At 44.7% G+C, this 14,608-nt stretch overlaps 1 protein-coding gene across 1 annotated transcript; it reads right to left on the reverse strand.

Moving 5' to 3' along the window:
- Positions 1–1,850: 1,850 nt before the first annotated feature.
- On the reverse strand, positions 1,851–13,493 carry LOC119167297 (beta-1,4-mannosyl-glycoprotein 4-beta-N-acetylglucosaminyltransferase). The gene is made up of 2 exons (XM_037418757.2): positions 12,219–13,493; positions 1,851–3,268 (listed from the first exon to the last, which is right to left on the reverse strand). The coding sequence occupies exons 1-2, from the start codon at positions 13,302–13,304 to the stop codon at positions 3,059–3,061; spliced, it is 1,296 nt and encodes a 431-aa protein (XP_037274654.2). The 5' UTR covers positions 13,305–13,493; the 3' UTR covers positions 1,851–3,058.
- Between the last annotated feature and the right edge of the window lie 1,115 nt (positions 13,494–14,608).

Genomic DNA, 14,608 nt, shown 5'->3' on the forward strand with positions numbered 1-14,608 from the left:
ACGCACAGACGAACACATGGATGGACGGAAGCAAGAACAAATGTACGGATGGATGCTTCGCCCCACTATCCATTATTCACTCCGTGTATATGCTGCCATTTTTTTTTCTATAGCGGCCTGGGCCTTCTCCGGATACAACTTCTCCGGCAAAATCACAAAGTAACCCTCTTACCCGAAACCGCGATACGACTACCACTATCAGACTGGAACCTGATCACAGGTTCAATTTTCTTTGCTATGTGTGGAGTTACATTGCTGGACGAAAACACTATCAAGCTACCAGTACTGCACCTCATTTTTTCCGCCTCCTTCACACAGCTTGCCACATACCTGACCACTTCCATCTTCTCGGCATGGGAGAGAACCGGTTCCACATAGAACTTGGGTCCGTGGTGAAGAAGCTTTTTATGATGATCGGGTAATACCAGATCTCCTAGGATCATGATCTTTCCTTCCGTACTTGTGCGTCTTTCCTTCTTGGGTAAACCTTGACGTGCCTGGTTCCACAAGGCTTCTGTGGCACTCTCCGACAGCCGTAGCCACTCTCGGTAGTGACGGTAACCATTTCCGCCCTGACTGCGATATGCCCCTCGCAAGCAGTCTTTGAAGTACCGAACCTGATGGCTCCGCTCCGAGGACAGATTTTTGCATGCTGTTTCCACGAGTGGGAGCCAATAACCCCACAAAATTGGCAATGCACCATGAGGCAATGCGAATCTTGCAAACCTAGAGAGCGAATAACGAGCTGATGGTGGCAGGGTTAGAAAGGAAGGTGGTGTTAACACACGAAAAAGGGCCCTTTGTACTAGAAATTATATTTAGCATGACTGCCAGTTGGGCGTGTTGGTAAAGGTTAATGATTGATTGATATGTGGGGTTTAACGTCCCAAAACCTGCAGCGGCTGCATTTCCGATGGAGGCGGAAATGTCGTAGCCCCGTGTGCTTAGATTTGGGTGCACGTTAAAGAATCTCAGGTGGTCAAAATTTCCGGAGCCCTCCACTACGGCGTCTCTCATAATCCCATAGTGGTTTTGGGACGTTAAACCCCACAAATCAATCAAGCACTTGTTTCGTCATAAACCTTTACCAACACGCCCAACTGGCAGTCATCCTATATCTATCTGATTTACCCACGTAAACGTAAAACGTAAACACTAATACCAGTTTCTAAAAGCAATGGATGATAAAAAATACATAGCATGAAAACTCGGGACACATTGTAAAACACGGCTCCTGATAACCTGGAACAGAATTTCGTTTTCACTTGTTGCAAGCAGCTTTTGCCATTCGCGGCGAGACCGGGCTATAGGTGGCAGCACCGTCCCCATAGAATTGTGGACCGGTGCTTCGTTGCATGCTGTCTAAGCCGATTGTCCACGAATAAAATGCATTGATTGATATCTACCCTTTCCTCTACTCGTTCAGTTCACGAAGCCTATGCAACGTTACCTTTGCGAGCAAATAAAGTGCATTCTGCCTGTAAAATTGATGCTGACCCTGAATGACTGTCTGCGCGCTTTCACCCTAAATGACGCATTTGCAGTGTCGTTTGTACGTGTTTAGCTAGTGTTCCGATTGCTTCGCACTGCTGTAGCTTGACTGAACTACTTAATTTTATCTTTCCCATCTGCATACGACAAATATACAAAGAAAGGTCGTAGAAAGCCCACATATCTGTGCGATAAGTTCCGTACCACTGTTCGCACTAATACGCACATGCCTCTTTTTTTTTTCTCATTTCGTTTGCGACGAAATGTAAAACAGTCCATAAGTTTACTCAGAAAAGCTTAGTGGCTGACAACGCTTTTCACTACAATGCATTTACCACGTATATCCACAAGCAAATCCCTTGTAATAATTCAAAAGAAAGCTTTAATCGAATAATTACGTGCGTGACAGTGCTACAACAAAGTTCTCGTTATGTAATAGGACAAGCCGATTTATTTTGTCAAGGATAATGACCACTGCCTTCCATCGGTCAATAACAATGTCACATAAACGCTAAGACAATGTAACATGGATGAGATTTTCAGTGAAATTTTACAACAATAAATGTAAGGCATGCCAGTTGAAATAATTTTGAACGTCTGGGCTTTTTAAAGCGTTCTAAAGTATTTAAGCACACAGTTGAACACCGCAATCCCATTTCAAGTACAGTTCAAGTACCGGAGTGTCACAGTTGGTATTTGATAGTAATATTTTTTTACGTACGTAGTGGTACCACGGGCAGCTAAACACAACTAAAGCTCCTCGCCTAATTGATAATTCACAGTGTCATATTTGTACACCTACCAGTGGTTACGCTCGCACAAATGCATAGCCTAGGGCTTCGTTTTCTTTTTTGTTGTTTTTGTTGTGTGCAACCGAGTCGCTAAAACGATGCATTCACTCACCATTTATTAGTCCTATTGTTTGGCAGGATGCCGAGAACAATTTACGATGTGCTTGAGGCAGGAATCGGCATCGACACTCATAATATTCTGGTGAATGGTGTGTGCGATGACAATAAACAGCACTTTAAAAAGTTGCCCTCCCCAATCTTGATACCATTCATTGGTAGGCAAGCAAGAAAAAATGCTTTCGTACGTTGTTTCAGGCATACGTATGTGCGATTACACTCACGCTCATATAGCCGAACAAACATCCCTTTGATGACGGGCATGACCTACGCGCACATAGAAGCATGACGTGGCTAGCAGTCGACGCACGCAGCAATCCAGACTTGCGTGTTTCAGCCGGCTGCCGCAATTAATTAAGGCCGCCACTCCATGCGAATTCGCGGTCGATTTCTTAGCGAAAGCACAAGTCATATGCATCCACGGAAGTAGAAAAGCGTGCATAAGCAAATGAGGAGCTACGCATTATTTCCAAACATAGTAAGACATGTGATGTAATTCATTCATTTTTCCGTAGAATAACCACGTAGAATAACTTCGTTTCCGTAGAATAACCACGTAAGATTCACCAGCAGCATCACGAAGAGTTTTCGCGGCGTCACTTTGTTTCTGGAATATAACGTTGTGTACACGAAAGGATATATGAGAGGACCGTAGTGTTCTACGGTCGCATTAGGCATAGGAATCTTTCAGCATTTTCTTTGACGTAGGCGGGAGCTGTTTCATTGGGGTCACGTGCTGTAAGCGCCGGAAGGTTGTCGTCGAATAGCAGGCCTTTCTTCCTTAAGGAGTCGATATAGCCTGCGTCAGTTTTTTCGGCAATGTCGCCCCACCGCACTCCGTCGTCCCTCTGCGCCGCTGCAAGCTTCATCTGCAAGGTAAAACGTAAGAAAGAATGTACACAACATTCGCCTACATACAGTCAAAAAAGGCTAGAACAAATTGTTTTGCATAGTTGTTTCAATTGAATTGACGCTCCTTTTACCATCAGTGTTGCGCTAATGCCTTCGGCATTCTGGTTTCGGGTGGCCGCTTCAATTTCGGTTGGCCAGTTTCATATATTTGTTTCAGTAAATGTTTAAATGCAGGTAGGAAGGTGTTAGTGAACGTAGCCCAAATCCTTCCCCCCCCCCCAAAAAAAAATTCACTTGTTCTGTATACGACATGATCTTAAAACACATGATGGCTAGGGCAAGAGAATAGTTTTTTTTTTTTTTGCAGCAAAAGCTGTTATTGGATCACAACAAGAGTTGCGTGTGCGTAGTTGTCCGCCGCCGCTGACTCCAGTCAACCCCTATTGCGTTAAATAAAGAAAAAACACCAAGGACAGAATAGGTTTCGAACTCGGGTACCTTTCCTTCCAGCCCAGTATCGTATAGCACTGTGTGGCTGCTGCTCTTTGCTCTCCCGTATGCACCCATGTGGCAGCAGCTGGTTGAGATCAATATAGGTGGCCAGCGCAATGAAACAGTAGCACGATTCTTGGGGGTGACTATCGATATCAAAAAGGGGGCCCAGATTGCATAACCAACACTTTAATATGCAAAGCATTTCTTAGCGAACTTCGGCGACATTGTCGTATCTATCAATCTATCTATCTATCTATCTATCTATCTATCTAGCCACCTACAACCTTTACCTCTCCTGGCAGTTTCGATAGTGGTATCGATACCGAAATTGATATGGCATAACTTGACTGTATGAAAAGCATAAGTGACTAGTCTAAAATTAAAATCGGCACATGTATGTCATGAATCTCATTATTTACATTTCATGGTCTTGCTTCTCTTGCGGTGCTTTCATTTACATGACATGTTGCAAAACTGGTATGGTATATATGACATGATCACATGGCGAACACAAGCGACATACCCTATCATGAAAATCATGACATGCGCTTCATGTAACAACATGACTACATGCGCTCGCGGTCGTTTCGCTAGCTTCACATATACCAACTTTGGTATTACGGGGCGTGAATAGAGAACGAAGGTGTCTGACTGGTTCAAATATTATAATTATGAGATGCGGGTCATATGACAACATGGCTACATGCCACGCTCATGATGAGCTCGCGGCTGCTTCGCTAGCTCCACATATACAAAATTTGGTATTACGGGACGTGAATGGACGACAAAGGAACGTGAGGTGAAAACATGACAAGCATGACATGCGTTTCATGTAACAACATGGCTACATGCCACGCTCATGATGTGCTCGCAGCCGATTCGCTAGCTCCACATTTACCGCATTGGGTATTGCATCACGCAAATGGACGACGAAGGTAACTGTGGCGTCAAAACTTGATAATCATGACATGCATGACATGTGAAATATGACTACATGCTACGCCATAGTGAGCTCGTGGTTGTTTCACTATAGCTTCACATATACCAATTTCGGTGTTACGTGACGTTAATGGATGACGAAGGTATATGACTGGCGCAAACATGATAATCATAACATGCGTGTCATGTAAGAAGATGACAACATACCACGCTCATGATGCACTCCCGGCCTTTTCGCAAGCTCCCCATATACCAAATTTGGTATCACGTGTCGTGAATAGACGGCGAAGGGAAATGACATGTCCAAACATGATTATCATGATATGCGATTATGTAAAACATAACTACACACTTCGCTTAAAGCGTTCTACCGGTCGTTTCACTAGTTACACATATTCCACTCTTGGACGTGACGTGAATGGCAGAGAAATGTAAATGACACGTCCAAGCATGATAGTCATGACACGCATGTTATGTATAACATAACTGCATGCTACACTCATAGCGCACTCTTGACCATTTTGCTAGCTCAACATATATGAAATTCGATATTACGTGACGTGTATGGACGACGAAGGTAGATGATACGTCTAAACAACATAATCATGGCATGCGTGTCGTGTAAAACTTGACATCATGCTACGCTCATGGGACGCTCGCAACCATTTCGCTAGCTTCACATATACCGAATTAGGTATCAGGTGACCTGAACAGATGCCGAAAGTAAATGAAACATGCAACATGCATACATCATATTCGTGACATAGAAGCAATGTACGGCATCATTTTCCCACCTCATATTGTTTTGATGATCTTAAAGTGACATATCAACCTTCCTCTTTCGTGATTCGCATATCATCGATTCCCACTGTACGTGGGATCTGGCAATTCTTTATGTTTATTTAGAAAATACACCCCTTAAAATGACTGGTTTGTGTGACTTTCACCCTGCCGCGGTGGTCTAGTGGCTAAGGTACTCAGCTGCTGACCCGCAGGTCGCGGGATCAAATCCCGGCTGTGGCGGCTGCATTTTCGATGGAGGTGAAAATGCTGAGGCCCGTGTGCTCAGATTTGGGTGTACGTTAAAGAACCCCAGGTGGTCGAAATTTCCGGAGCCCTCCACTACGGCGTCTCTAATAACCATATAGTGGTTTTGGGACGTTAAACCCCACATATCAATTAGTGTGATTTTTCTGTTAGCACTTAGCATGCGTGCACATTATTGGTATTAGCTTGGTCCTGGAGCAAAGTCCGCCACTTACTTTTAGCAACCGAACTTTCGCTTTTTATCGCTGCGTTTACAGAGGTTTGTTTTGTTCTCGTAGTTTTATCAAGCACTCTTTGGAGCACACAAAGAAACACTGTGTTTGTCTTCTTCATTCGTTTAGGCATGAAAGGTCACACTTAGAAAGGTACTTAATAGACACTTATGGAGCTTCTGCAGCCGGTCAGAGAGAAAACACTTATCACGACTGGCCTATACGCAATTAATCTGCGTATAAAAAGCGTTTGGCATTCTGTATAAGAAAGAGGCTTGTAGATTTTGTGACAAATAAGAATCTGCTCTTTATACCGAATTTTTACGGCTGTTTACATGAAAAGTTCTTTGGGTGCCGCCACACTCACCCCTGCAGGGACTGTGTAAAAGAGCCGCGTCACGTTCCCGTCCCCCTCTCCTTAAAAACAAAAAATACAGGATTAAAGGTGAATGAAAGCGGAAATTCCGAGCATTGCCTACGTCATCAGTGCATCACTAAGATGACTCAAAAGTTAAAGCCTCAGTGGCGATGATTCAAACACCAAAAGGTCTCATAAGACTCCAATAGGTCATATGACGCTTAACTCATTATGCCCATGCAAGAGCCATGACTGAATTTCATCGAAAGTTTGCATATCTATTCATTCACAGTAGACAACAACTGCTGTTGATTTTCATGTTATGCTTATTTCTGCAGAAGTTATGATAGTAAAATAGTAGGTTGGGCTCTTGCCATAGCAATGGACAAACTAGCTTTGTATGAAAATAGTAAGCACGTTAGGCCCTTGTCAAACTAATTTATTGTTAGCTTAGTATGCTAAACTTGTCGGAACGCCAACGCTTTTCGCGTAGTATAACGCCACGCCTTTCGCGGCACCATTTCTTTCGTGTATGATGGACAGTAAGCCTGAGCCATTTTTCAATCTTCATGTGCGAATATCTGTATAGGTAGAGTATAAGAGCAGGCGCAATAGGCGCTGGCGTCCACATGATACTTCTGTTCGGTACAAGGCGTAGGCAGTGTCTTGCTAATGTTCAGGTGAATGGCAGCAGTCAACGCATATTGGCTGAAAAACTCGAATAAGTTAGCATATTCTCCTTGGGTTCAGTGCAGTAATGCCAATCATCAATGTAAATAGAGGCCTCTGCCACTTTCTTCTACGGGTGAAAATTCTGTAGTTATATATACGCAGGTTTTTAATAGAGGTTATTCTCTCGTATGCCACTGCTCAAGCTGCTGACGAGCTTAGGTGGTGGCATTACGTTTTGCAGCGAAAGCTGTTATGAAATCACTTTTCGGGCCACGCACAGTTGCGTGTTGTCCGCCACCGCCATGGCCGGTGTCCGTAACCACATCGCGCGAAATTAAAAAAAAAACTTTCACCTATGACCCAGTGGGGCTTAAAGCCGGGTCCGCTGGGTACCAGCCCGATATTCTACCAGTGAGTTACGCCGGTGTTTGTAACTTGTCAAACTTGCCTTAGGCAGGAATGACCTAGCCCCAATGGCACAGTGTGGCTCAAACCCGGGTCCGCTGGGTGCCAGCCCAGAATTCTACCACTTAGCTACACCGGTGCTTGTGAGTTGTCAAATTTGGCTTAGGCAGGCTTGATGTCGGGAAAGCAATCGCGTTAATACGACTTATAACGCGTTTCACAACAGCGAAAGAACAACCAGTCGTCGCACAATGCGAATAGCGTAACGAGCGCGCCGTCTAACGCTCCAACCCATTACGAAATCTTTTTTTTTGTTTCCTTATTAACTGTGGCGCATACCCACTTCAGCCTTAATTCCTCATCGTCGTCAGCCACTGCATGGACAATTGGCACGAAATTCCTTGAAAGTGTTTAGCGGATGCCACGCTTCTCAGAAGAATGAAAACAAATAGCTTATCGAATGCCGGCCTACTACCCAAAAGCTTATTATGAATGCCTTCATGGGTACCAAGCAAGTGTGCTTGCAGTAGTTACCCAATGAGTGTTTTGAAAAGGCTCTGAAAGGCCGCTTTTCTAGCTTTCGCTGTGACTCTGCGCGCCTACCACACAGGCCTGGCGTTTTTTTTTCTTTTGAGCAGATTACCGTGGCTATCTCCTCCTTTTCTTTTAACAGTCTTTATTTTCATTTCTGTATCAACTCTTTGTAATAGCCACCTTATGTCGTGAGTGTTCTGTAGTTACATTGTTAGCATTTCAACGCGTTTGGATCCCGGCTGCGGCGGCTGCATTTCCGATGGAGGCGGAAATGTTGTAGGCCCGTGTGCTCAGATTTAGGTGCACGTTAAAGGACCCCAGGTAGTCGAAATTTCCGGAGCCCTCCACCACGGCATCTCTCATAATCATATGGTGGTTTTGGGACGTTAAACCCCACATATCAATCAATCAAGCATTTCAACGCGCAGAATTTTATTGTGCAAATGAGCTGTCAAGATTCAAACATTTCCCAATGTCTTTTTGTTTTATGCTTTTTTTTATGATGCAGTAATCACTACCTTCCCGTTTTTGCTGAAGTATGATTTCTGTGTGCTTCTCGTTTTCGACCGTATGTATTTACATTATTTCAACAAGAAGATGTTTAAAACGTCGATTGAATCGATCAATCAACGTCTTAAACGTTTTCTTGTAATAATTCCCTCAAACAAGGCCTCTCATGGTATGTAAGGTACTTTTCAATAAACAAATAACTTAAAAGTCACAGCTTTACCGCAAAAGCGAAAGAATGAACGTGGTAGCAAAAAATTGGAAGGTCACGCGCAGAATGGCAAACAGATCGAAACATTTTCCGCGTTTCTCACGCGAATGACGCGCGAAATGTACTCACAGGTACACATATACGCAAATAAACGTCTCAGTATTTACTTTTGTGTGTATTAAAAGCACGCCCTTCTTGAAAAACAGAGACTGCAACGATTGCAGTGATCTGTGTGCGCCCAGTAACTACAACTAAATCGCTCACGAGAAAGCCCCAGGCAAACCAAGACGTACGATTGTCCCCACCACGAGATAAGCGCACGCGTGAGCGGAACACCAAATAAATTTCAAGGCCGAAGGGCTGCCGCAGGGACGTAAGAGGGTGGGGGCCCAGTTACGCTGCGAAGGCGGCGGAAAGCCAGTGTTTCGTTCGCGTTTTAGGAGAACCAACGCTCCCGCTGCCACAGCTGCTGCGGCTAGATAGGGCCGAATAAAAAAATGTGAGAAAAAAAAAATCTTACTGAGCATGCTCAGGAAGTTAACTGGGCCCCCACCCTCTGACGTCACTGTGGCAGCCCTCCGGCTTTGAAATTTAGTTGGTGTTGGTGATCGTCCATGCTCCCCCTCTCCGCGGGGAACAGTATGCGTGGGAGATGAAAGCACGCGCCGCCGCGTCATGACGATGTGGCGACGTGCGCTCATTGCGACATCTTGCTGGTAATGCTGAAAACACGATATTTCACCCTGAGATGCCCATCACCAGCTGTGTGTGGTAGATATAAATAGCTTCGTGTTAGAACGTTGAAGGAGTTGCTCCTTCGTGGCTCAGTGGCTAACGCCTCGCACTCGCAGTTGGGAGGTCCCACGTTAGATTACGTGCGCCGGAGTCTTTTTGTGCATTATCTTTCCCAGTTGTATTTTCATATACATAAATACGTATTTATATACGGCGAGTGACGGTGACGCCAACGTTGACGCCGACGCCGGTGACAAAATCCAACCGAGAGTGTCCATATAATTAATATCGTAATAATAAATAATAAATAAATATATCCCCTCTGAGAATTTTCCCAAATATGCTTTCGTTCTTTGCCATATAGCAACTAAACTATGTTTTAGCCCTTTTAGAAAAAATGCTTGTTTCCGTGATCCTAACAGAGCCCCGCCGCAATAGTCTAGTGTCTAAGGTACTCGGCTGCTGACGCGCAGGTCGCGGGATCGAATCCCAGTGACGGCGGCAGCATTTCCGATGGAGGCGAAAATGCTGTAGGCCCACGTGCTCAGATTTGTGTGCACGTTAAAGAATCCCAGGTGGTCTAAAGTTTTGGAGCCTACAACTACAGCATCTCTCATAATCATATGGTGGTTTTGGGACGTTAAACCCCACATATTATTCAATCAATGAAACCAATCAAGATCTCAACAGAAGTAGCATTCTGTCCGCTTCTTGTTCTATCATTTTTATCACTGGCAGAAGGCATTCAATCGTGTATACAATCGTCTCCCCTCTCATCTTAATTTTTTTCTAAGTTAGGGTTGGCCACGCAAATGGGCACTGACATATCTACACAGACATCTGTTGTAGTCTCACGAGTCTCAGACAACCGTCAAAACGGAGTTCTTCCGAAGAAAATACCTGGATCGACCTCTGAGGCAACCTACAACAAAATTCTCATGTAAGCGGCCACAAAAGCCTAGTGAACAACGTAGAGTACACGCCCAAATTTGATTACTCATCAGATGAACACTGTACAATTCAGCTGATTCTTGCGCTTTGCATCGAGTAGTTTGTTCCTTCTGAAGCCCAATTATTTTTCTCGTTTCAATATATAAAGTGCGACTCTTCAAATGAACACACAAGTGTACGTACCACGCGCAGTCCACGTGCACTCGCTTAGTTTAACGATTTAGTATTTTACTGCTACCGCAGAGTTCGAAAATGCAAATCACTGAAATTATATTACAATGTGTATTTTTCTTTACCAAAAATGAAGTGTACTTTGACAAGTACTCTGCGGGCAAATGGGTTTTAACGTAGTATTTCATACTCATCAGGCGTCTCTTGGCGTATGTTTTGCCATAACTGTGTGGAATGCTGTCACACCTCACTACACCACGTGCGTAGCGTAGTAAGCAGCCATGGGTCATGCCCGACTACCTGGCTAAAACTGAATTCAAATGTCGATGTCCATTGTGTTCACAATTTTTAGAACGCTACCTCTCGCTTCGACGTCGACCATCCTTTAGCGCCGAGCGGTGGTGGTCGATAGCCCATGCTGGCAAAACTAAACGCGCCAACCGACGAAGGGGCCATTCCCGTAGGACGGAAAAGAAAAGACCCTATATTTATACTCTGACAAGATGGCGTTTCAGTTTCCAACTCGACAGCTCAAGGAAGACGAAACAACATACACACGAAGCAAATAACGTACAGGATCCTACTTGGCGTCAGGAAAAAGGAACGACACGACGTAGTAAAAGCAGTGGGACAAGTCGACGCTGCCCTGGTGCGATACCACAGCCCAATCCTTTCTCACGACAAGCCAGTGCATTGGCGCTTTCCCAGCGGGAAAGTCACGGAACGCCTCTTCATTTGAGAGGCTTTCCTTCGTGCAGTATTGGTTGTCCCGACCTCTACTAAACACCTACCAAAATGACAGAGACCACAACAGGAACACGAAAGAGACAAATTGGAGCGCTCGATGAGGATTCCCTGAAATTTACATGCATCATGACGCCCACGAAGCCATTGTTTCAGTGAACACTGGATCTTTCGCAGTCAAAATGAAGACAGGTGGGACGACCTGGCTTCGCCCTTAAATATAAAATTCTAACTCGTCGACTCGTACAAACGCTAGACACAAAAAGACGCCGAGCCAGTGTGGTTCTAATACAATATTGCTGGCGAAGCCACTATCATACACTTTTCTAAAAGAAAACTCTGATTGCGCACGCCACATAAGCAAACCGCAAAAACTTTAAACAAACCTTGTCACTGTTCTGCATCGACTTTTTGCCTAAATATTGTGCCGTAACGTCTGTTTCTAGTTAATATTCAAAGCCATGATTGCACCCAACTTTGTAAAAACAGAACGTCGAATTTGGACACTAGAAAGATGGGCTTGCTTATGGGGATTTTTTTTCAAACACAGCACAGACCCGCTGTCAGAGGCATAGGAGCAGGTAACAAAGTCATCTCATATGTAGATATTGCTTTAGCGCAGATCAGTTTCAGCGTCAAGAAAAGATGCCATGCAGTAAAGAAGGGGAAAAAACAGACAACAGTGTGAACGCTCACAATTTCGCCTGTTTTTACCTTTTTCTACTGTACAGTATTTTTTTTTCTTCACGCTCAAACTGACCTGCGCTAAAGCAGTATTTATTTATCGGGCACTAACTCGCCCTGTCAGCCGCACTTTTCATACGTCTTCGTCAGCACGCCTACGTTATTTAACGTCGTCAACTTTCGTGGGGGTACAACACTTAGATTACGAAGCATGAGGTTATTTTTATGCCGAAGCAACAACATAGTGGACATGCGAGAAGTTTTGATTTCATTAACGATTATGGAAGAAATAGCATTCTCACCTGAATGCCTTCCACATCGAAACACCATGAGCAATGCCACCCCGCGTAGCGTGGCCATGTTCCCGTTATTGTCCACGTCTCTCTGAGCGTTCCCGTGTTTGGCATGTTCTCTTGTGAAAACGTTTCCATCCTACGGAGCCGCACCGAGTCGTCTTCATAGACGTCTCGAATATAGGCTGCCGTGCACACACCACTCACATCTATGGGCATGCTATTCTCCCAGAAGAAGCCATAGACAAACCATCGCAGCCGCAGCTTCATTGGTTCACCGAAACCATCGTGATGCTTAAGGAATAGCACCACGTCTCGGCTAGGTGTTTCGTCAGCGTCGGACATGATGAAGAGGTCATCATCTCGGATGTTCGTCAACCGGCGGTGGCCTTCATACCAAACGGATGTGCGGAAGTAGTTTTCGGGGCCCCAAGGATCCCCTCCGGCATAGTTGTAGAAGTCCACAGATATCGGAACAATCTTGTGCTTATGCTCACGCAGAAATCCGGCACTAAGGTTGTTCTTGAGGTATAATGGCTTTTGCGTGCCGAAGTACGTGTATGGAGATTCAACGACGAGATAATGGTCAACAGCGTCGCCCAGCTCTTGCACACGAACCTCCAGCAGGTCGAGCTCGTGGTTGAAGACCAGCCCATTTATTACTTTGCGTGGCTTCGAGCGCCGTCGAATATGACCTTCAAAATACCATCTCTTGAAATCTGCTGCAAACCAAATGGTTTCGGGTATGGAGCACTCTCGCCCATGCCAACCCTTCTTGCAGACGCATGTGGAGGGTTTCATTGTTGGTACACTACCTTCCTGAAAGCATTTGACTGGATTCACGCGAGGCACTGTCGTAAGATTTGAGTTCACAGGACGAACTCTTACGTATGGTGACGATGAGTTGGGAAGCTCTTTCAGCTTAAGGCTCGGCACACCTCTTGCATTAAGCGCTCCAGTGGAGACAGTAGAACTCCTCTTTCGATTCAATGAACTTCTCACTTGGTTGTAGTGCGAAACGTAGACGAATACGACGGCGGAAACAAAGCCGAAAAAACATAACGTCGCGATCATTGTTTTGAACCTTGGAAGCATGACAACGTTTTCTTGTGACACGGAAGTCGTATTACTCCTTACCCAAGGTTATGGAATGCGAGCAAGAGAAAGCACAGTATGAAGAAGTCTCAGATGATACAAGCATTTGCAGTAAGCAGGCTTCTGTGATCGAGTTCACGCTTCCTCTGAGACAGATCGGTTCTCTTCATGTGTTGCCAGTTGTGTGATGACGCACATTCCTTCTTTCAGCACCTGTGTAGAGACTAATGATATATTTGGTCTGTGTGCGAAATAAAACCGGTACAGAAAAGTTTCCAGCTGTGGCTGTACTCACTTGTCTATTGAGGGGCGTTGTCAATCTTTTCTTTTTGATCTATAGTTTTCGAAAGGAATTTTTTTCACAGCGGGTATCTTGTTACTTGAGCGTCGAAGTCAAGACGATTGAGTCGGGTTTAATGTCACGGACAGAAATCGTAGCGTAGTTCTTCTTCAAGTGAAAAGTATCCGGCTATTATTCGCTATTACAAGCTCATAGCACTTTCTATCGTGTAAGCGTCTGTCCTTTTTTATATAAAATCTTTATCTTTACGAAGCGGCGACGATACTATGCCTAACATACTTTGCAGGAGCTGAACCATGCTCATTCATTGAGATACGCAAGGTATACACAACATTGCACTCGACGTGAATTTAGTTTTTTTTTATATTTTTAGAACAATGCTTGTCAAATGAACATAGCAAAGGGTAATAATGTCCGTCAGAAAATGCGAGTGACGTTTCGATTCGCCTTTTCTACGGTGCGATGCCGTACGCGTTCTTCATCGGACGTTATTATCGTGGAACGTTGCTTGATCCTGGAGGCTGTGATTCGGGCAATATCGGCCCTACAAGCTCCTACGAAAGCCCTCTTTTACTAGCAGAGGGCAACTCAAAAAAGATTAAGAAAGGCGGATTTGTGGACCCCTTTTTTTTTCACGGTTGTACTGTGCGTTCATATTGTGGCAATGTGTCGCTGCTTAGTTGTTGCTTCTGTTTCCTCGGCACGTGCAACTACGTCACTGAACTTCAGCCACTACGTTCGCCATCTACAGGGTCATCGTTCTCCATTGCTCGTCATTTTGGCAGCAGTGGTTGCGGCTGTGTGGAAGCATTCACCTTTGTCTTCACTCCGTCCAAGTTCGTTGCGTGTTGATACTTCTTTCAGTTTTGCGTTTTTTTCCGCTTCTACTGCTGCCTTTGACGTAGATTGTTTTATTGTGTGCTTTGTACTTTGGTTACCTCTCTTCATTGCTTATCCTGAAAATGCCGACTTCCGTGGAATTAGCAAAAGAACTACGGGCTCT

This window comes from Rhipicephalus microplus, chromosome 6 (assembly GCF_043290135.1).
Source record: "Rhipicephalus microplus isolate Deutch F79 chromosome 6, USDA_Rmic, whole genome shotgun sequence".
Classification (NCBI taxonomy): Eukaryota; Metazoa; Arthropoda; class Arachnida; order Ixodida; family Ixodidae; genus Rhipicephalus; species Rhipicephalus microplus.

Bases quoted from the DNA above. Each gene is read 5' to 3' on its own strand.
- LOC119167297 (XM_037418757.2), bottom strand. From the start codon at position 13,304: ATGCTTCCAAGGTTCAAAACAATGATCGCGACGTTATGTTTTTTCGGC. The intron at 3,269-12,218 runs GTGAGAATGCTA...TTTACCTTGCAG, and splicing joins TCGATGTGGAAGGCATTCAG to ATGAAGCTTGCAGCGGCGCA.